Here is a 22,707-nt window from a genome sequence, read left to right as displayed (position 1 = left end):
TATCTATTTATTCATTTGATAATGATGTCAATTATCTACTAGTTGACTAATGCTGTGTAAGTTTTTCTTGGGAAAAGAAGAGGTATGAAATGATGGGCATAACATGAATGAACAACTTTGGAGGGTTACTCTACTCTGAACATTTTAAGGGCTGGGGCTCCAACTCACGCCGAATACGGCCCCTGGCTTCGTGAATCCCACAAACTACTGCAAATAGATGACTTAGTCAGATGCAAACAAAACGAAACAAAAAACATCAAAACACAAGCCTAATCTCTTAGCAAGGTTTCCATACAGTTAGGAACAAAGATTATAGGCGTGTACAATAGTAAAGGATATTTTCTTCTAAGAGAAGACACCTTGGTAACTGTGGGGATAATGGAAGAACTGACCTTTCCATAATGAAGAATTAATTAGCATCTTCCTGAGTAGTATCATTTCATAAATCAGATATAATGTCTACTTGGAAATGAAATAAGATATAATTTTTATTTGGAAATGAAACACCCCTTTAATTATAATGCTTCCAGTAACAGGAAGCACATTTTGCATCTACACTTTGAGCTGATGCTTAAAGTGCAAATGATTCCAGGAAGAAAATATCTAAAATCATAAAGATAACTGTTCTTTATTGAAAGGTAGTTTGGGGGCCAGGAGCATCTTAGGTCCCTGTAAAAGGAAGCAAGCAAAAAATAAAAGCAAGCAAACAAACAAGAACTGAAGGAAGGAAGAGGAAAGAGAGTGTGGAATGAACAGCGGCGTAAATTCAGAAGAAACAGATTCAAGTGTTGCTTTTACGACTCACTAAGTGCGTACCTTTGGCCACATCACGCAGGTTCTCAGGAGTTGGTTTTTAATTAATGCCAGTTATATCTAGTATATTTCAACCATCTAACCTAATAACTAATTTCCACACTTTGGGGATGATGAAAAATGCTTTTTCTCTCTTAATTGAAAATTGGTGAAATAAAACCTCAGGTTTTGGTCTCTAGTTAGAATTATCTGAGTTTCCCCCTTTCTGTAACTAGAAAGACATTACTATTATGCAAAGGAGTAAATTTGGTTCAATGGAAAGGATGGTCTAACCTATAAGATGATAGTATGTCTCGATCCGTCTGTTCTTCTCTGCTTTGGAGAGCATCAGAGGACAGCTGAGACATTAAGAGGATGTGTCTTGCGTTTACTTAGAGTGCATTCATTAGGAAGGTAAACAGGTCTAAGTCACCAGCTATAAAGACGTAGCTTGTAAGCACTTGACATACAATACTTTGGGAGGTGGTAACGCTGTCACTCATTTGACCTCACGTGTTGTGTCATCTTTCTCAGCTATGCCTCAGCCTTTGGGAACATACTTTGCATATGAGGATGGTGAGGAGTACCAATGACAGCAACCTAACAGGTTTCATCCTGTTAGGCTTTTCTGATCATCCTCAGTTACAGAAGGTTCTATTTGTGGTCATATTGATCCTGTATTTACTAACTCTTTTGGGGAACACCACCATCATTCTGGTGTCTCGTCTGGAACCCAAGCTTCACACGCCAATGTATTTCTTTCTTTCCCATCTCTCCTTCCTGGACCTGTGCTTCACCAGCAGTGTTATTCCCCAGCTCCTGGTAAACCTGCGGGACCCCATGAAAACCATCACCTATGGTGGCTGTGTGGTTCAGCTCTACGTCTCCCTTGCTCTGGGATCCACTGAGTGTGTCCTCCTGGCTGTGATGTCCTATGATCGCTATGTGGCTGTCTGCCGTCCCCTCCATTACACCGTCTTAATGCATCCCCGTCTCTGCATGGCCCTGGCATCTACAGCATGGCTCAGTGGCATGGCCACCACCCTGGTACAGTCCACTCTCACTCTGCAGCTGCCCTTCTGTGGGCATCGCCAAGTGGATCATTTCTTCTGTGAGGTCCCTGTGCTCATCCAGTTGGCTTGCGTGGACACCACGTTCAACCAGGCAGAGCTCTTTGTGGCTAGTGTCCTATTCCTGGTGCTGCCTCTGTCACTCATCCTGATTTCTTATGGGTACATTGCCCAAGCCATTCTGAGGATCGAGTCAGTCTTTGGACGATGTAAAGCATTTGGGACCTGCTCCTCCCACCTGACGGTCGTCATCGTCTTCTATGGAACCATCATCTTCATGTACCTGCAGCCAGCCAAGAGTAGATCCAAGGACCAGGGGAAGTTTGTTTCCCTCTTTTACACCGTGGTGACCCCTATGCTTAACCCTCTTATTTATACCCTGAGAAATAAGGATGTTAAAGGGGCACTAAAGAAAATTCTAGGGAAGATTGTGCGAGTAAACTTTACATGATTATAAAAAATATTTTTTTAAAATGACACTGTGATAACCATCTTTTTGTGGCAAAAAATAACATCTTTTCATAGGAGGCTTTTGGGGTCATTTCCACCCATTTTGTTTTGGTTAAATACATATACAATATTTTGCATCATGTAAAATACCATGGAATATGTGTCTATAAACATATATGGAGTATATGTCTATAAAGTCCCAACTTTGCCATTGTCCAGTAATAGTATAAAGTGAGTATTTTAGTCAATCTGTGCTTCAGTGTCTTTTCTACTGAATGTATTATTTATTTAGTACACATGAAATGACTTGTAAAAATGCTTTACCAGATAAGACAAACATGGGAATATTCAAGAAATGTTTAGATCAGTTAATTATTCTTTTTTCAGCTGCAAATAACACATTTATCTCTGAGCCTTCCTGTAGTTCTAGGTGGACATGTGGCATATTTGTTCCTAAGATGTAGCCGAGATTGGGTGCATGTTGAGCATGCTATCATGAAGCAATTTTTTTATTATACCCTCTATGACAGCCATTTAAAATGTGAAAGATATGTATAGAGGTACAAAAGCAACAAAGGTCTAGGAAAGACAAAAGGCACACATCAAAAGTAAGGGGTGAAAATGATGGAAAGAGAGTGGTTCTTTGGTTTTATAGTTGAATCAATAAATCAATTTGAATTGCCTAACGCTGGAGGCTGAGAACCTAGAAAAAGCACAGTGACTGAATTTTCTATGGCTCACATGCACACATATAAATAATAACACATTATTGTTATAACTCTACATTTCTTTATATAAAACATATCTTCATAATTTAGAGATTTATCTTCCAGATAAAAGCTTATTCAAATTGTTTTAATTATTTGCACAAAAATGCTGTCCTTCATTTCCCATGGCTTCATTCTAAATGACCTCTTCCCATACCATTCCTTTTCTGGAAATGAGTAATTTTTGCATCTTGATTCTAGGAAAATTTGTGTGAACTCATGGTATACTTACTTTCTATTTCACTGCATTGTAGCAAGCACTAGGTTGTATAGTCTATAGTGGAAAACTATGCTCTATGTTCAAACTTACATCAAAATAAATAAATGAATTCAATGAGATGAGGAAGAATATTGTGGGAGGGTTTTGTACATCCAAACATGGTAATATTTCAAATAAAGAATAAAAAGTCAAGCAATGAAGTGTCATTTATAACTGCTCAGAATCAGAGGCACAATTAGGAGGATAACACATTGTCTGGCTTCTATCCTTTCCATGTCTAGAGTATTAATCTTGCAATTGTTTATTTACTCATTCACTACATTTTTGGTGACCCAGGACTGGATGCCACATACTGTGCTAATTGCTAAGTATAGGGAGAAAACCAGAAATAAATGATACATGCCCACATTGGACTCATCACTTTTAGGACAGATGGACCCTAAAAAACTACACGATAATCAAGGAAATGAAATTGGGATAAGGTCCATGAAGGAAAAAATAATGGGAGTTATGCAACTGAATATCAAGGAGCTAACTAAAGGCTTCCTGAGAAGGTGGCATTTAACCTATGACCTCAATAAATCTAGGGAGTAACCCTGGAGGGCTATAGAGGAGGGGTTGAATTGGGAAAGGAAAGAGTTTCTAGTAGAAGACTTTACATAAGGCAATGCAGTCAAGATACCAGCTGGAGTTTTATCCTGACATTCCAGATCTGGGTGACATGGACATCGAACCAACCAATTACATGCCCTCTGCCAAAACTCCCCCAAATTTCTACAAATTCCCTGGGGGCTTCTATTCTTAGAGTGACTATAACCTTGTGCTCCTTATAAAACTCATGAGTTTAGAACACTTTAAACAAGATGATGTTTTGAGCAGGGTTAAGTCAGCTATGACACAGCATGCGTGAGAAACACTCGCATCTTCCCGATAGCTCTTTCTTTCTTGTGCTGGCCTCATTTACCTTCCCGGGAATACTGCATTCCTTCCCCAAATTAGAAGCAGTAATCTCACTTCCTGCACTGTTTTGAAACCAGCAAACAGCCTGACCTTACAAGATCTGGTTTACAAGCTGGGAAGTTTTAAAAATATGTTTGCAAATATAGTTTTTTCATCTTGAGCAGTTGCAGTACTATAACCACTTGACAAAGTTCCTCTGTATGTTATCAAAATAAAAATAATGCTGTATCATTGCCTGCTGTGGATTTTCAGTAAATCATTCCAAATGCTTTTAAACTACACTGCGTAAAATATTTGTAGAGTAAGTAGGCTCTTCAGCTAATTTTATGTTGGGCCTTTATTTTCTAGTCAACTGTGCTTTTTGGGAATAAAGAAAATGTTGCTGGACATAAAGTGCAGCTTTGTGGAACAAGGACTGTGAGGTAAGATGGGAAGACAGAAAGCTGTGCAGGGGGCGCTGGCGAGTGATGAAGTTTCTGCAAGCCTGGCAGGGAGTGTAGAAATGATGAAAGCCCAGGGAGGTTAAGTTGGTTCATGTTGTAGAAGTGTCACCCGGGTAACGCTTGCCCTCATCAGCCTTCCCCGTTAGTCACTGGTGAGTTGTGGGCATAAATGGAGCAGAGTTAGTCATTCCACAGCCCGGGAACCACGGCAGCACCTGCATCTGGCCTCAGACTCACATGCTGAGGAATTGATTGGAAGTGGGAAGGGCCGATAATTTCATTCCCCCCATTCATCCCGGGTGAATGTTGTAACAAATGCAAAGTTAAGACCTCAAGACAAGTCATGAATTAATATAACAGGGATTTATTAAACATTTCATATGCTAGCTAAGTCCAGTGAAGAAAATTGGAAAAAACAAAGATGTCAATGATGCTTTTTCTTCCCAAGCAACGATTATGCAAGCAATATTGTATCTCATTTATGATAATATGTAAGATTTTTTTTTAATTGACATCAGCAAGACGGCAGACTGGGAAGCTTCAGGCTGTCATTCCCACATGTGAACATTAAAACAGCAAGAGTTTGGCTAAAATAACCGTATAGGACCTCTGAAATCAGTCAAAGGCTATAAAAGAGCTACAACAACCAAATAAATGCATAATCAAGAAAAAGCTACATTCATCTCGTCAGAAATCTGCTGTTTTTACTCCCCCTTGTCTCAGCCCCTAACTTGTGTGGTTCCGTGCATATGGCACAAGGCAGTGGCACATCGCCCGTTCCGTCCTTTTAACTGGAAGTAGCAGAGCAAACCTTACTTATAATGTTCCAGTGTGTCTGGGGCTGCCTGAGAGGTCTTTTTTGCCTAATTCAGAATGCAAATGGGGAAAGCCACATAGCTCCGAATTTAGGATCGGAAAAGCGGCAGAAGGGGCAGGCACCGCTCCTGAAAGCTGCAAGGGACCACATCTCCTCCTGTACCTGGGACGAGGGATTTTGGGCACAGGAATACAATAAAATATCAAGGGCCCTAAGAAAAAGCAGGTCTGAGATCTTTTTGTTATTGAGAAATTAAGGCATGCAAAAATATTGTGTACATTGGAGAATCAAAAAAACATAACAAGGCCAGGTGTGGCGGCTCACACCTGTAATCCCAGCATTTTGGGAGGCCGAGGCAAGAGGATCACTTGAGGCCAGGAGTTCCAGACCAGCCTGGGCAACACAGTGAAACCCTTTCTCTACAAAAAATAAAAAAATCAGCCAGGCAAGGTGGAGTGTACCTGTAGTCCTAGCGACTAAGGAGGCTGAGGCAGAAGGATTGCTTGAACCCAGGAATTTGAAGTTGCAGTGATCTATGGTCATGTTACTCCTCTCCAGCCTGGGCAACAGAGCCAGACCCTGTCTCCAAATTAAAAAAAAAATAGCATAATGACCTCCAGTTCCATTCATGTTGCTGCAAATAACATGATTTTATTTCTTCTTTATGGTTCAATGGTTGTGTACAGACTATTGGTAGAAATATGGACAGTAAAGGCTACTCAGATGAGGTGTCAGATGAGTGAGGAATAAGGTATTAGACACTGGAGGAAAGGCCATCCTTGTTATAATGTGACAAAGAATTTGACTAAATTATGTTTAAGTCCCAAGATTTTATGGAAGCCCAAACTGAAGAGCAATAAATTACGATATCTGGCAGAAGAAATAGCCAAGAAAAGCATTCAGAATAGTTCATGGCTTTTTACTTCTTATAGTAAAATGCAAGAAGAGATAAACAATTTAAAGATGAAATTAATAATGCAAAGGGAAGGAGAATGTAAGCATTTGGAAAATCTGCCTTTCCACGTAAAGAATAAAAAAGCGTGTTCAGGAAAAAAACCAAGGGTGTGGCCAGGAGGCTGCTTGGTAAGGAGATTGGTGTGCCTAGAAGGAAGCCAGGTGCTATTCATCAGGACAATGCGAGAATGACCTTGAAGGCCTTTTGAAGATCTTTGAGGCTGCCACACCAATTACAGACCCAGAGTGCCAGCGCTTTGAGGGCAGAAAGGTCTTGGAAGAGGGGCCAGTATGCCTGTAGAACCTTGGGGCTCACTGACCAGTGCCACCTTGGGTCCCTGCTCCCTGCATTCTGCTGCAATGCTCCTTAGCGCCCCCAACTGTGCTCGAGCAATTCCAGGAGCAGCTCAGGCAATCACTCTGGAAGGCACAAGCCAAATACCTTGTCAATGCCCATGTGGCGCTAATTCTGCAGGTGTGCAGAGTGCAAGAGCTGTGGAGATAGGGTTTCCTCCACTTAGGTTTCGAAGGATGTCTTGGACAACCCGAGGGCCCAAGCAGAAACCTGTCATAAAAGTAGAGGCATCACAGAGAGCCCCCATCAGAGCAATTCCTGGCAGAACTGTAGTATCAGGGCAGTGACAGGGACCCCCACTAGGACAACATGTAGTGAAGCCACAAGAGTGGGGTCTCCTCTGAGGTCCCAGAACTGTAGAGCCACCAGCACACAGTGCCAGCCTGAAAGAGCTAGAGGCAGGCAATTTCAACGTGTAAGTGTGGAAGTATGAGCTGTGCCCAGCAAAACCATGGGGGTGGGGCTACCCAAGGTCTTGGGGCCCAACCCCCACTCCTGTGTACCCAGAAGGTGGAATATGGAGTAAAAAAAAAATTATTCTCAAGCCTTAAGATATAATGTTCTCAAGCCTTAAGATATAACCCCTATTGGGTTTTGGACTTGCTTGGTAGGTGTTACCCTGTTCTTCTAGCTTCTTTTCCCTTTGGGAATAGAAATGTCTATCCTATGCCTGGAAGTATTTTGAAAGTACGTAACTTATTTAATTTCACAGGGTCACAGCTGAAAGGGAAATTTGCCTCAGGGCGAATCATACCTTGAATCTCAGCTATATCTGATCCAGTTGAGACTTTTGGAGCTATTGGAATGGAATGAATGTATTTTGCATGTGAGAAGGACATGCATTTTGGGGGGGCCAGGGGAAAAGTGCTATGGTTTTAATGTGGCCCCCCAAAATTCACGTGTTGGAAACTTAATTCTCATTGCATCAGTGTTGGGAGATGAGAACTAATGGGAGGTGTTTAGGTCACAAATGGCCTCATGAATGGATTAATGCCATTAACGGAAGGGCTTGCAGAAGTGAATTCGCCCTCTTGCCTGTTTTCCTTCTGCCATGTGAGAACATGGCCTTTCTCTCCTCCAGACACAGTAGGAGGGCCCTTGAAAGATCCCAGCACCTTGATCTTGGACTTCCAAGCCTCCAGAACTGTGAGGAAACAAATTTCTGTTCTTTATAAACTAAGGGCATACCTCACAGATATTGCAAGTTTGGTTCCAGACCACCACAATAAAGCAAATATCACCATAAAATGAGTCACACAAATTTTTGGCCTCCCAGTGCACATACGTTATGCTTACACTATGCTGTAGTCTATTAAGTGTAGAACAGCATTATGTCTAAAAAAAGTACATACCTTAATTAAAAATACTTTATTGCTAAAAAATGCAAGCAATCACCTGAGCCTTCAGCAAGTCATAATCTTTTTGTTGGTGGAGGCTCTTGCTTTGATGTTTATGACTGCTGACTAATCAAGGTGGTAGCTGCTGAAAGTTGGGATAGTTGTAGCAATTCCTTAAAATAAAACAATATAATTTGACACATCAATTGACTCTTCCTTTCATGAAGTGTTTCTCTATAGCATGCAATAGAATACTGTTTGATAGCATTTTACCCACACTAAAACTTCTTTCCAAATTGGACTGAGTCCTCTCAAGACCTGCTGCTACTTTATAAACTACATTTATGTAATATTCTAAATCCTTTGGTGTCATTTCAAAGATGTTTACAGCATCTTCAACAGGAGTAGATCCCATTAAGAAACCACTTTCTTTGCTCATCCATAAAAAGCACCTCCTCATCAGTTAAAGTTTTTTTGTGAGATTGCAATGATTTAGTCACATCTTCAAGCTCCTATTCTAATTCTAGTTCTCTTACTGTTTCCACCACATCTGCAGTCACTTTCTTCACTGAAGTCTTGTACCCCTCAAAGTTATCCATGAAGGTTGGAATCAACTTCTAAATTCCTGTGAATGTTGATATTTTGACCTACTCCTATGAACCATGAATGTTTTTAATGGCATCCAGAATGGTGAAGGTTTTCCAGAAGGTTATCAATTTACTCTGCCCAGAGGTATTTGAGGAATCACTGTCTGTGGCAGATATAGCCTTACAAAATGTATTTCTTAAATAATAAGACTTGAATGTCAAAATTACTCCTTGGTCCATGGGCTGCAGAATGGATGTTGTATTAGCAGACACAAAAACATTAATATCCTTGTACATCTCTATCAGAGCTGTTGAGTGACTAGGTGCATTGTTAATGAGCAGTAATATTTTGAAAAGCATCTTTTTTTCTGAGCAGTAGGTCTCAGCAATGGGTTTAAAATGTTCAGCAAACCATGCTGTAAACATATGTGCTGTCAATCCAGGCTTTGTTGTTACATTTACAGAACACAGGCAGAGTAGATTTAGTGTAATTCTTAAGGGCCCTAGGATTTTTGAAATGGTAAATGAGCATTGGAAACTATAATGAGAGCAAACAGACAACCTACAAAATGGGAAAAAATATTCTCATGTTACACATCTGATAAAGGGCTGATGACTGGAATCTATATAGAACTCAGGAAAATCAGCAAGAAAAAATTAAACAATCCTATCAAAAAGTGGGCAAAGGACATGAATAGAAACTTTTCAAAAGAAGATAGACTAATGGCCAACATATGAAAAAATGCTCAACATGTCTAATCATTAGGGAAATGCAAATCAAAACCACAATGAGATATCACTTATCCCCAGTGAGAATGGCCTTTATCAAAAAGTCCAAAAACAATAAATGTTGGCATGGATGCGGAGACACAGGAACACTCATACACTGCTGGTGGGACTGCAAACCAGTGCAGCCTCTGTGGAAAGCAATATGGAGATACCTCAAAGAGATACAAGTAGACCTACCATTTTGTCCAGCAATCCCATTACTGGGAATCTACTGAAAAGAGCAAAAGACATTCTATAAAAAAGACATTTGCACTCGATTGTTTATAGCAGCACAATTCACAATTGCAAAGATGTGGAAACAATCCAAGTGCCCATCAATATATGAGTGGATTAATAAAATGTGGTATATGTACACCATGGAGTTCTACTCAGCCACAAAAAAACAATGGTGATATAATACCACTTGTGTTATCTTGGATAGAGCTGGAACCGATTCTACTAAGTGAAGCATCCCAAGAATGGAGAAACAAGCAGCACATGTACTCACCATCAAATCAGTATTAACTGATCAACACTGAAGTTCACATACAGTAATAACATTCATCAGGTGTGGGCAGATGGGAGGGGGAGGAGAGGACGAGCATATTCACACCTAATGGGTGCAGTGCGCACTGTCTGGGGGATGGACATGCTTGTAGCTCTGACGTGGGTGGGGCAAAGGCAATATACATAACCTAAACATTTGTACCCCCGTAATATGCTGAAATAAAAAAAAGTAAAAAAAAAAAAAAGAAATGGTAAATGAGCATTGGCTTCAACTTGAAAGTCACCAGCTGCATTAACCTCTAACAATAAAGACAGCCTATCCTTTGAAGCCTTGAAACCAGGCATTTCTTCTCCTCCTCCTTGCTAGGTACTGGATGGCATATTATTACAGTAAAAGGGTATTTTGTCTATGTTGAAAATCTGTTGATTGGTATAATCACTTTCATCAATTATCTTAGGTAGATCTTCTGAATCACTTGCTGCAGCTTCTATTAATGCATCAGCACTTACTGCTAAACTTTGCACTTTTATGTGGCAAAGATGGCTTCTTTTCTTAAACCTCATGAACAAACCTCTGCTAGCTTCAAAGTTTTCTTCTGCAGCTTCCTCACCTCTCTCAGCCTTCATAAAATTGAAGAGAGTTAGGGCTTTTCTCTGGATTAGACTTTGTTCTAAGAGAATGTTGTGACTGGTGTGATTTCCTATCCAGACCAATAAAACTTTCTCCATATCAGCAATAAGGCTGTTTCACTTTTTTATCATTTGTGCGTTGACTGGAGTTGCACTTTTAATTTTCTTCAAGAACCTTTTCTTTGAATTCACAACTTGGCTGTTTGGCACAAAAGATCTAGATTTTTGGCTTGTCTTAGCTTTCAATTTGCTTTCCTTACTAAGTCCAATTATTTCTAGCTTTTGATTTAAAAGTGAGAGACATGCAACTCTTCCTTTCACTTGAACACTTAAAGGTCATTCTAGGGTTACTAAGTGATCTGATTTTAATATTGTTGTGCCTCAGGGAACAGGGAGGCCAGAGAGAGGAAAAAAGACTAGGGAATGGCCAGTAAATGGAGCAGCTAGAGACCACACAACATTGATCAGTCAAGTTAGTCATCTTATATAAGTGTGGTTCATGGTGCCCTAAAACAATTATGATATTAACATCAAAGATCACTGATCACAGATCACCATAACAGATATAACAATAATGAAAAGGTTTGAAATATTGTGATAATTTCCAAACTGTAATTACGAGACATGAAGTAAGAGCATGCTGTTGGAAAAACGGCACTGATAGACTTGCTCCACACAGTGTTGCCATAAACTTTCAATTTGTAAAAAAGTTGCAATATCTGTGAAACACAATAAAGCAAAGTGCAGTAAAATGAGTATGCCTATACTCAGTCTCAGGTGTTCTATGATAGCAGCACAAATGGACTAAGATACTTTCATACTGAAAAGTGCAAAACATTGGGGAAAGAAATCAAAGAGGGCACAAATAAATGGAAGAATATTCCATGTTCATGGATTGGAAGACTTAATGTTACTATGATACCAATACTGTAGAAAGCAATTTACAGCTTCAGTGAAATCCTTGTTAAATCTGAACAATATTTTTGCAGAAATAGAAAAATTCTTTCTAAAATTTGTGTGGAATCTTAAGGGACTGAATAGCCAGAAAAATTTTGAAAAAGAACAAATTTGGATCACTCACATGTCTTCATTTCAAAACATATTATAAAACTACAGTAATCAAAACACTGTGGTACTGGCATAAATACAAACATACAGATCAATATAAGAGACTGGAGAACTCAGACATAAACCCTTACATATATCTAAACATAAGATCCCAAACTATAAAACTCCTTGAAGAAAAAAATAGGGGAACAACTTTATGACATTGGATTTGGCAATGATTTCTTGGCTATGACACCAAAAGCATAGGAAACAAAGGCAAAACAAAGAGAATACCTCAAAAGTAAAACAAAACAAAATAGACAACACAAACATTGCTGCAAAGTTTTGTATATCAAAGTACATAATCAACAGAGTGAAAAAGTAACCTATAGAACAGGAGAAAATATTTCCAAATCATATATTTAATTAAAGGTTAATATCTAGCATATATAAAGAACACATCTATAACTCAACAATAAAAACAACAACAAAATGAGTAAAAATGTGCAAACCACTTGAATAGACTTCTCTAAAGAAGATATACAAATAGCCAACAGGAATATGAGAAAAGCACAACATTACTACTCTTAATAGAAATGCAAACCAAACCACCATGAAATACCAATTAGTGAGAAAAGAAAAAACATCAACATCAAGAATAAAATAGAAAATATTAAGTGTTGGCAAGAACATGAAGACATTGTAACACTTGTGCATTGCTGGTGGAAATGTAAGATAGTATAGCCACTTTTGAAAACCGCATGGCAGTTCCTCAAAAACTTAAAAGTAGAGTTCACAGTGTCCCACAATTCTACTTCTAGATATATATCCCATGGAGATGTAAATAGAAACTCTAATTTATATTTGTAAACCCATGTTCACAGCAGGATTATTCACAATGTCCCAGAGATGAACAGCCCAATGTCTGTCATAGATAAAATGATGAACAAAATGGGGTCTGTAAATAAATGGAATATTATTGAGCTTTAAACAGAAATGAAATTTTGATATATTCTACAACATGGGTGATCCTTGAAAACATTTTGCCAATAAAATATGCCAGTAACCAACTGACAGTTAGTGTATAATTTCACACGTATGAGGTACCTATAGTAATAAATATCATTAAATAGATAGTAGGATGATGATTACCAGGGGCTGTGGGGAGGAGATATGTGAGTTATACAATTTAATGTGTGTAGACACAGGTTTTGGAAGATCATAAAGGTTCTGGAGATGGATAGTGTGATGGTTACACAACAAGGTGAATATACTTAATACCAATGAACTGTACACTAAAAAAATGGTTAAAATGGTAAATTTTGTGTTGTATGTATTTTATAACAATAAAAATGACTAAAATGTGAGTTGAGTGTTGTGTATATTTTATCACTGGAGCTGGAGCCCATTCTTCTAAGTGAAATATCCCAAGAATGGAAAAACAAGTACCACATGTACTCATATCAAAGTGGTATTAAGTGATCTGATCAACACTTATGTGCACATATGGTAGCAACATTCATCAGATGTTGGGAAGGTGGGGGGGAGGGGAAGGGTAATTCACATCTAATGGGTGTGGCGTGCACTCCCTGGGGGGTGGGCACGCTTGTAACTGACTGGGGTGGGCAAAGGCAATATATGTAACTGAGACATTTGCACCCCCATAATATTCTGAAATAAAAAAAATTTCTCTTATTATATATATATAATTATAAAAAATAAAATCAGGCTATGAATTCAGAGTGGAGAGCATTCAAGAAGGAAGGCCAATAGGATACAGAGATAATACAAGAATGTGGATATTGAAGAAAGGATAGGATTTAGACACACGGAAAACTAACAATTTCAATATGGCAAATAATGTGCCAAGTGACAGAACATCAGACTCAGAAGATAGGTTTTGGATTTTGGTCATAGCTCTTCTTATACCCAGTAGATAAATTTGTTGGCAGTTACATCAAAGATGGGCCTAAATTGCTAGCTTGCAAAATTGGATTGATGGTGATGCCATTCACTTTTACAGGAAACATGATGATTGACAGTGAGGGTTTTGATTTGAACAAAGTGCATTTGAGGTATATCTGCAAGTGGAGATGGTAGTCTCAAAATAGGATACATGGATCTGGTCCTCAGTAGAGAAATCTACACCTAATTAACATAGTGATGAGCAGAGGGTTTCCCTAGGAGAGAGATTAAATGAGATAAGAAATGAGGTCACTGGACTAGGATTTGATGAGATTGCAAAAGAGATAGTAATTGTAGACATTTGCTCTGATAATTTTAGTATAAAGTTTCTTTGCCCAAAGACAAAGATGCCCAAGGTTAGAACAAGGTACATGGTACAGGGAATCCAAAGTACAGGCAAAGGGATCAGCTTTAAAAAGGATGAGAGATCCTCTCTATGGTAATTGGAGTAAAGGAGGAAGGAAAAGCAGAAGGAAGCTGCTTTTCTTTTCTTTCATGTTGGACAAGTATGATGTTTCTATTTCCTTTATGAGGTCAGAGATCCCAGAATGATACTGAAGGAAGAAAGGAATGCTTCACACTAAGGGAATATACGCATTATTCTTCCTTGATGATCCCAAGAAGATAGTCAGTTTCTCTGCTAATTGCCTACTGGGGACACAGGTTTTCCCTAGACTTAGTGTAAACAAATCATGGCACTTTCATAAGCTTGCCAAATTCACTGCTTCTGGTTCCCCTTTTCTCCAAGTTTTCATTACCGCTAAAATAATTTCCTTAGGGAAAGCTCAAGTGAAAAATATGAATCTTGAACAGATTTTGCTTTGAAGCTAGTAGTCATGTGGGTCAACAGTTGATTGGTACAAAATAACAGAGCTAAGAAAATGTTATATCATTTGCCTCCTGAAGATGTGAAAAACACTAACACATTTAAATTTCACTGATGGTAAGTAAGAATTCAATCTTGTTTAGTCCAAATTCAATGCATTGTGTCAGAAGGCGTTTATAAAATTTAATAAGATAGAAACTTTATTGCGTTCTTCACTGTTGGGTTTGTTCTACCATTTAAATAATGGTGTCTTTGTATGAGACAGATAAACTGTCTGGACTTCAGCATTTGTCTATCACACATGGGGATGGGACCACTTCCTGTTATTCCTCCCAAGTGCAAGTTAGTGTCATGCAATTAATTGGTATAATTAATTAACATTTTGGGGATAAACTTTATTTATAGAAACAACTTGGTTGATAGACAGACATACATGTTATCTGTCTTACACATGCTTAATTCCGCAAAACACAACTTTACAATTTAAGTGGAGCACTCAATTAAAGGTAATTTCAGCCTTCTGTAAAAAAAATTACTCATGACAAATACTACAAAGGAAACTTCCTCAAGTAGCACACCATTAGAAACCTTTGGAATTGGAAGCTCTCTGCCAGCTCAAACAGAGGAACAGTAAGTATACTTTAATCAAACGACTGTAGGTTTAAAGTGTTCAGTTGGATTTTATTGAGCAGGAATAAAATGTTTTCCAGAGGACCAGTGTTTGTCAACTCTGTTAACATTGTGGTCTCAGTTTTGTGTTTTCTTATATTAAAGTGATTGTATGTTACTGACACTTGAGGGTCAGCAAGCATCAGAATATGTATGGGTAGAGGATACTTGCTTAAATACGAGACCAGGCACTTTTCTGGTCAGGTGGTCAACTTCCAATCTGGTCTTAAAACTCTTGGACAGATCCTGGGAAATCTATAACCATTGGTCTTATATTTTTACCAATTGGCAGAGTGGTTCTGGAAGACCAGGTCTGGAAAATGAACTAGACCAGAAAGGCATCTGTCTTCAATAGATTCTTCCAGATTGCAAGAGGACAGGATTATGGTTTCTCAGCTCATCCCAAGGCTTTCTGCAGGCAGATGGAGTAATGAACAAGGGCTGGATGGCACCACAGCATAGGTCACTGAGGAGTCAGCTTGTGGTTAAAGGCGCATGTGTGCTTTTTCAATCCTGACCATTGGCAGTTCCTCGGCAGGCCTCACGGGGGAGGCTGCCCCCGTGCAGACTTGCTACAGGCCGGTGCGCTGAAGATGCTCGGAGGGGTTGCAGTCAGGGACTCAGGCCCCTCTGTCTGGCCATGATCTTTCACATCATGACATTTCTATATTAGGCATCTTTATTCTTCGCTGTCTTTGACCCTTTGGATGCAGGTCTTCTTTTTTCAAGGCCACCTTGTAAAGGAGAATAAGGGGAAAATCTTAAAGACAACGTTCCCATCTTTGAGTCAGCGTCCAGTACCTTCCGCACCTAGCCCTGTTGCTCTCTTTACTCTCCCTGGTTTCAGGATCCATAAAACTGCAGGACCTTTTGTTCACAGCCCCCTCAACCATGACGTGACCTCCGGCTGTGCTGACTTACCTCAGCTTTCCCAGTGCACCTCTCCATGGGAAGTGGGGGGCGGAGGGGGAGTAGAAGGAATTGGTGCCTTCTCCGGTGTTGTACTCTTGATTATACCATCGTAGTAGGGGATTAAAGGCTTCACTGTAACTTTCATTTTGGCTCCTAGTTGCTGTAATTGGCTTCTCTGACACCTTCAGCTCAGCTCTTTCCCAGCTCAGCCGACCCACTGACACCAATCACTTCTTTTCCTCAATAGCTTCCATCCAGAAACACCTAACAAAGAGTCAGGCTACGGGAAATGGGACACCTGAAAAACGCATCCATTGCTTCATCAAGCGTTTATTGATACACCAGTATGCATTTGACATCACACCATAAAATCTGAGTAGAACATGACCCCTTAGTTTAAGAAGTAGCTTAGGATTTAGCAGACACATACAGATGTAAGACATTAGGTCAGTACTGTCTCTCTCGTAGTTTTCATGATAGAAGTAAGTTTAGGGTATGAGATAGACACAAAATGAATCTTAATAGTTTGGGGCGTGGGGCTATGTGAGAGGCGAATGCTAGTCAGAGTCAAGGATGGCTTTGCACGTACATGACCAGTGCCCCGTCTTAAAAGAATGTAGATGATTTCCGGCAGATGATTTCCGGTGATGGGCCTTGGCGATCATTCTTGCCGTGGGAAGCAAGATGAGAAAAGGCCTGGCTGAGTTTAAGTGCAGTTAGGAGGCTGCAAATTGCTCAGTACGGCAGGATGGTGAGTTAGGTGTGTGGGATGTGGCAGTGGGTGCACAGGAGGCATGGCCTGGTTCCACGTTGTATGGGGCATCACTCCGGCTGCTGGCGGGGGCTTAGTCGGAATGAGAACGAGAGGCAAAGATCATGAATTTCACTATATCACTCTTCAACTCCTACCAGCCTATTATCTACCTCATCTTTATTATTTTGTTTCCAATTAATTCTACTCAGTCAGATAAGATATTCTAAACCAGCCTTATTCAAACTCATTAATATTTCTCATTTTTAAACTTGTTATTTACAAAACTTTTGAAACCTAAACTATGGAGTTCTTCACTTTGCAATCTTTTTCTCCCTACACACACACACACACACACACACACACACACATGCACGTGCGCACACTCCTTATTGTCATTTTAAGAAAACACGAGCAGAATCCCCTTTTTGGCCCAATCTGGCCCAATTTCAAACCCCTTTCTTATCTGTTATTGATTTGTGTGTTTGTTGAAAAGCTCAGCTTACTTTCTGCCTGGTTCTCTAAACGTGGTTGTGACCAGTCTCGTCTGTGAACTTACATTAATATATATGTCTTTCCATTTATTATTCCCTTTGACATGTTTAATGTAGAGATTCTCAATTACAGAGACAAATAAGAATTAAGAAATGTCTAAAAAGGTAGAGAAAGGCATTTGAGGTTAGCACGACCTGACATTCCACAGACATTGTATAAACATTCTCTCTACTTCTGCGGGAGGAAGGAAACTACACCCTGCTCTGCAGGGAATATAAAAATGCACATTAGACATAATCAACTTATTCAAATCCTGTGTTGTTATTTTACAATCAAGAAGAATAACTTTGGCTGACGGAATTGAGAAATATATTTTGAATTGGGAGTCTTGCTAAGTCAGACACAAATTCTTCAGAATGGGAATCATGCTCTGTCATTTCACGTATTCCTCATCCTGAAAGTGAAGCACGGAATCATCTAATATTCTCATTTTATCTCTCTTTCCACTAGAAAGTTAGTATTAGATTAGTTTTGTCATTTTCTTCTGACTGACTTTTATTCAATTAATGTCATTTTCAGTAGTTCTCAGTCTATTCGTAACACATAAATCCAGTTAATATCACGAAAACTATTGAAATATTCCTACCTACAACCCCTGACATCAATATCCCTCCCCACCCATCTTCCTGTCCAGACCAGGCCAGTATTTCCCAAATAGAAATGGAAAATATCAGCCTCCTATGTACTCAGAGTCTTTAATGACATTTCACTGCCTGCACAACAAAGCTAAGAACTGCATTTCACTCAATGATTTCCACAGTTTGACTCCAAATACTTTTTTTCTAAGCAAACTTTCAGTGCTCACCTTTTTTAATCTTCTTATGAAGACAAATGAATCTCCCTCATGTCTTGCCCTAATGTGCACCAGATGACCTCAAGTTTCCTTCGTGTCAGCTTTTCCCATTTCTGTTTATATTACTAATTTGTTTTGTGTTTTTGTCAATTTGGAAGTTAGGAGTTTTAATAGATCTATCTAAGAGTTCTTGCAAACAAATTTTATGTTTGTAAGGATACAATAGCAGGTCTTTAGCTCTTTATTAATAAAGTATATTCTTTTTGAGTATTTTTTGACTATTAAGGACTTTTGGCTAGTGTATCTAAATATCTACATAAATAAAAATATACTTTTAAAAAGAATTTTCATTTTTTGGCAATTCAACTATTGATTATGAATTTATATCATATATTTTGTTTCCTCAAACACGTATTTTCCTTTCTTTCTAGTTATTACTAATGCTGCCCTACATGTCAAAAGTGATCTTCTATCCCACTCCATACCAGTTTAACCCATTTAAAAGTCTTTAAAGGCCTTCATTTAATTGGTTGGATTCATATAGGGTCCCCATCTGATTGCAATTAAGATCAGACCTGAATATTGTATATTGTATGTAGATTTTTGTTGATAGCTAAAAACTGTGGAGATGCTGTTCACTTTTTTGAGAGTCACTTATTCTCAGTGGCAGGTCATTGAACATGCAAACATCCACTTTGATGAGCTTTAATTATCAGTCCCCAGACTGTTCCAAGGTCAAAAGCATTCAAAGAGAAGACTCATTTGGGATAAAGGAACAGATTGATGTCCCAAGTCAGCAACACATTAGGGCTGAAAAATGGGTGGTTGGGACAAGTCGGTCTCCATGATGCTGTCAGCCCCTCCATTCTGTTATTCCCGAATAGGCTGTCTCAGGTATAACTGTTTCATGCATCTCTCAGCAGGTGGAGTTCCCTGCAGAGGGATGGGATGGGCCAATGAGAGTTCCCTGATGAGCTTCATCCTTCTAGGCTTCTCAGACCATCCTCACCTGGAGGCTGTGCTTTTTGTGTTTGTCCTTTTCTTCTATCTCCTGACGCTTTTGGGAAACTTCACGATCATCATTGTGTCCTATCTGCATCCCCCTCTCCACACCCCTATGTACTTCTTCCTCAGCAACCTCTCTTTACTGGACCTCTGTTTCACGACCAGCCTTGCTCCCCAGACCTTGGTTAATCTGCGAGGACCAGAGAAGACCATCACTTATGGCGGCTGTGTGGCCCAGCTCTATATTTCTCTGGCACTAGGCTCCACTGAGTGCATCCTCTTGGCTGTGATGGCCTTGGATCGCTATGTTGCTGTCTGTAAACCCCTCCACTATGCAGTCATCATGAGCCTACAGGTTTGCCAACAGCTGGCAACTGTCTCCTGGCTCTGTGGTTTGGCCAATTCCCTGATCCATGCAACCTTTACCTTGCAATTGCCTCTGTGTGGCAACCACAGGCTGGATCATTTTATTTGTGAAGTACCGGCTCTCCTCAAGTTGGCTTGTGTGGACACCACTGTCAATGAATTGGTGCTCTTTGTTGTTAGCATCCTCTTCCTTGTAATTCCACCAGCATTCATCCTTATCTCCTATGGCTTTATAACTCGAGCTGTGCTGAGGATCAAGTCGGTAGAGACAAGACACAAAGCCTGCAGCACCTGCTCCTCCCACCTCACAGTGGTGATTATTTTCTATGGCACCATAATCTACATGTACCTGCAGCCCAGTGACAGTTACACTCAGGACCAAGGGAAGTTCATCTCTCTCTTCTACACCATGGTGACCCCCACCTTAAATCCTATCATCTATACTTTAAGGAACAAGGATGTGAAAGAAGCACTGAAGAAACTTCTGTCAGGAAAACTGTGTTCCCTACAAATATGAATGTGCAAGGAATGGATTATAAGCCATACAGTTATTCAGCTTCCATTTAGTCAAAACCAAATGCCAAGTAAGTTACCATTTACTTATTTTATCTTCATAAGGGAGCTTTTGTTCTCTCTTATGTGTAACTAAGTAAATTGTATATATGCTTATTTAAGTTGAGAGCTGAAACCATGAGAAAGAGGGATGTGCATGGGTATAAATTGTGATCTTCACCACAAAATTCATATTTTACATCTTAAACTTACTCCCAGGCATTCAATTAAGTCATTAAATATTTACCAAATGTTCCTCTAGATGATGAGGCTTTTTTTCAATTTCAGTGAATATTCAGTTTTCTGGCAAATGAACATGTTATATTCACTTTATAATGTCACTCATTAAAGCTTCATGTCGGAAAGCAATTGCTACATGTGCTTTCTCTGCATAGGCAGAAGAAATATCTTCTTATACTCCAAAGTTTTTCATCAGTAGGATATTGTTTTAACTATTATTTTCCATAAATCATTTCTCCTTTAAAATACATTTCAAGAATTTAATAAGGAGGAAAAGAAACAGAATATACTAAACACATTATTTTTCATAATTTAGTGAATATATTTCCTTCTGTGGTCTGAGGGTTACTTTATGCATGGTAGAGCCAGTCCTTCTGCGAGAAAAAAAAATCAAATAATTTTGTTCTAAATTATTTCATGCATTAGATCAATTTCAAAACCACCATTATTTTCTTTTCTAAAAATCAGCTTTTTTGAGGTATAACTGATATACAAAAAAGCACATATATTAAATATATACAATTGGATGAGTTATGACACATGCACAGACCCATGAAAAGACCACCACAATTCAGCTAATATACACATGCATCACTTCTGGAAGTTTCCTTGTGTCTCATTTTTGTTGTTGTACTATAAAGGCACAACATGATTCCTACATTTTAACAAATTTTTAAGTGTACGGTATAGTACTGTTAACTATAAGCACTATTCGAGAACTTATTCATCTTTTATAACTGAAACTTTGCACCCATTGAACAAGCTCTTCCCTTATCTCCTTCCTTCATCCCTTAGTAAACAGCATTCTATTCTCCACTTCTGTACCTGTGATTGTTTTAGATCCCTATGTAAATGAATTCATGCACTGTTTGCCTTTCTGTGATGAGCTTATTTCACTTAGCATAAAGTCCCCTAGGTTCAGTCATGTTGCATATGGTAAGGTTTATTTTTTTTAAAGCTGAACGATATTCCATTATATGAATACACCACATTTTACTTCCCTTCCTTGCTTTCTTCTTTCCTTCCTTCCTTCCTCTCTCTCTTTCTCTCCATTTTATCTTTTAAATTGACAAATATTGTACATATTTATGATATACAACATGATATTTTGATATATGTTTACACTGAGAAAAAGTTAAATTAAGCTAATTAACATATCCATTACCTCACATACTTATCATTGTTTTTTGGGAAGAACATTTAAAATCTACTCTCTTAGCAATTTTCAAGTATACAACAAATTGCTATTACATGTAGTTACCATGTTGTATAACATGGATCTTCTGAACTTATCCCTTCTATCTAACTGAAATTTTGTATACTTTGACTAACATCTACCTAAACTCCATATTACTCTCTGCATCTATGAATTCAACTTTTTAAGATTTCACATATAAGTGAGATCATGCAGTATTTATCTTTCTGTGCCTGGCTCATTTCACTTAGAATGGAACCTCCAGTTTCATTCATATTGTCATAAATGACAAAATTTGTTTCTTTTTTAAAGACTGAATTGTATTCTATTGTGTATACATACCACAGTTTTTTATTCATTCATTGGTTGATAGACAGATTGATTTCATAACTTGGATATTGTGAATAATGCTGCAATGAACATGGTAAAGCAGCGATCTCATGGAGATTCTTATCTCAAATCTTTTCAATATATACCCAGAAGTAGGATTGCTAGATCATATTGTAGTTCAACTTTTAATTTTCTAAGAGACCTCTATACTGTTTTTCATTGTGGCTGATTGTTTTATATTCCCAACTACAGTTCACAAGGGCTCCAATTTCTCTATATCCTTGCCAATGCTTTTGATTTTTTACTTTTATCTTTCTTCTGGTTGGTCAAGTTTGCTGTCGAAACTCTGTATTAAATTTTTACATTCAGTAATTGTATTGTTTGGCTACAGATTTTCTGTTTGAGACTTTTGATATTCTGCTTTTGTTCATGTATCATTTCCTGATTTTCTTTATTTATCTGTGTTCCCTTGAAGCTCACTGAGCTTCTTTAAGACAATTGCTTCGAATGAAATATAGCGGTGTCAGAAGATGGTGGGTGAGAAAAACCACCAGCAAGAAAGACAGATTTTAGAAGAAAATAAAAAAAAAAATGAGCAGGCAGATAAACACAGATTGAATGAGGGTCAGAAGGAAGAGTGCCTAAACCTACAGGAGACTCCATGGGAAGAAGTTGTGGAGGAGAACTGGAAGGAGAAAGGCCCCCGAGAGGCTCAGAGACCAGCAACAAGGGTAGGTGGAACAGTGAAATTTCCCCTCCTTTGCATCTCGGACTACTGGTGAGTTCCTGAGAGGTTGGAGAGACCTGCCAACACCAGCCCAGAGATGGCCACAGCCAGTGAGTG

General features: G+C 38.9%; 2 protein-coding genes across 2 annotated transcripts; both read left to right on the top strand.

Moving 5' to 3' along the window:
• The first annotated feature begins 1,359 nt into the window (after window positions 1–1,359).
• LOC123649349 (olfactory receptor 2G2-like) lies at window positions 1,360–2,313 on the top strand. The gene has a single exon (XM_045567427.1). It carries the CDS (start codon window positions 1,360–1,362, stop codon window positions 2,311–2,313), a length of 954 nt encoding a protein of 317 aa, XP_045423383.1.
• A 16,789-nt stretch (window positions 2,314–19,102) lies between these two features.
• Window positions 19,103–20,070, top strand: LOC123649347 (olfactory receptor 2G3). The gene has a single exon (XM_045567426.1). It carries the CDS (start codon window positions 19,119–19,121, stop codon window positions 20,061–20,063), a length of 945 nt encoding a protein of 314 aa, XP_045423382.1. The 5' UTR covers window positions 19,103–19,118; the 3' UTR covers window positions 20,064–20,070.
• The last annotated feature ends 2,637 nt before the right edge of the window (window positions 20,071–22,707 follow it).

This window comes from Lemur catta, chromosome 13 (assembly GCF_020740605.2).
Source record: "Lemur catta isolate mLemCat1 chromosome 13, mLemCat1.pri, whole genome shotgun sequence".
Lineage (NCBI taxonomy): Eukaryota > Metazoa > Chordata > Mammalia > Primates > Lemuridae > Lemur > Lemur catta.
Note: the sequence above shows the minus strand (reverse complement) of the source record. Positions and strands in the feature narration are given on the sequence as shown.

What these genes read in the sequence shown, in the direction of transcription:
- LOC123649349 (XM_045567427.1), top strand. Translation starts at nt 1,360, where the DNA reads ATGAGGATGGTGAGGAGTACCAATGACAGCAACCTAACAGGTTTCATC.
- LOC123649347 (XM_045567426.1), top strand. Translation starts at nt 19,119, where the DNA reads ATGGGATGGGCCAATGAGAGTTCCCTGATGAGCTTCATCCTTCTAGGC.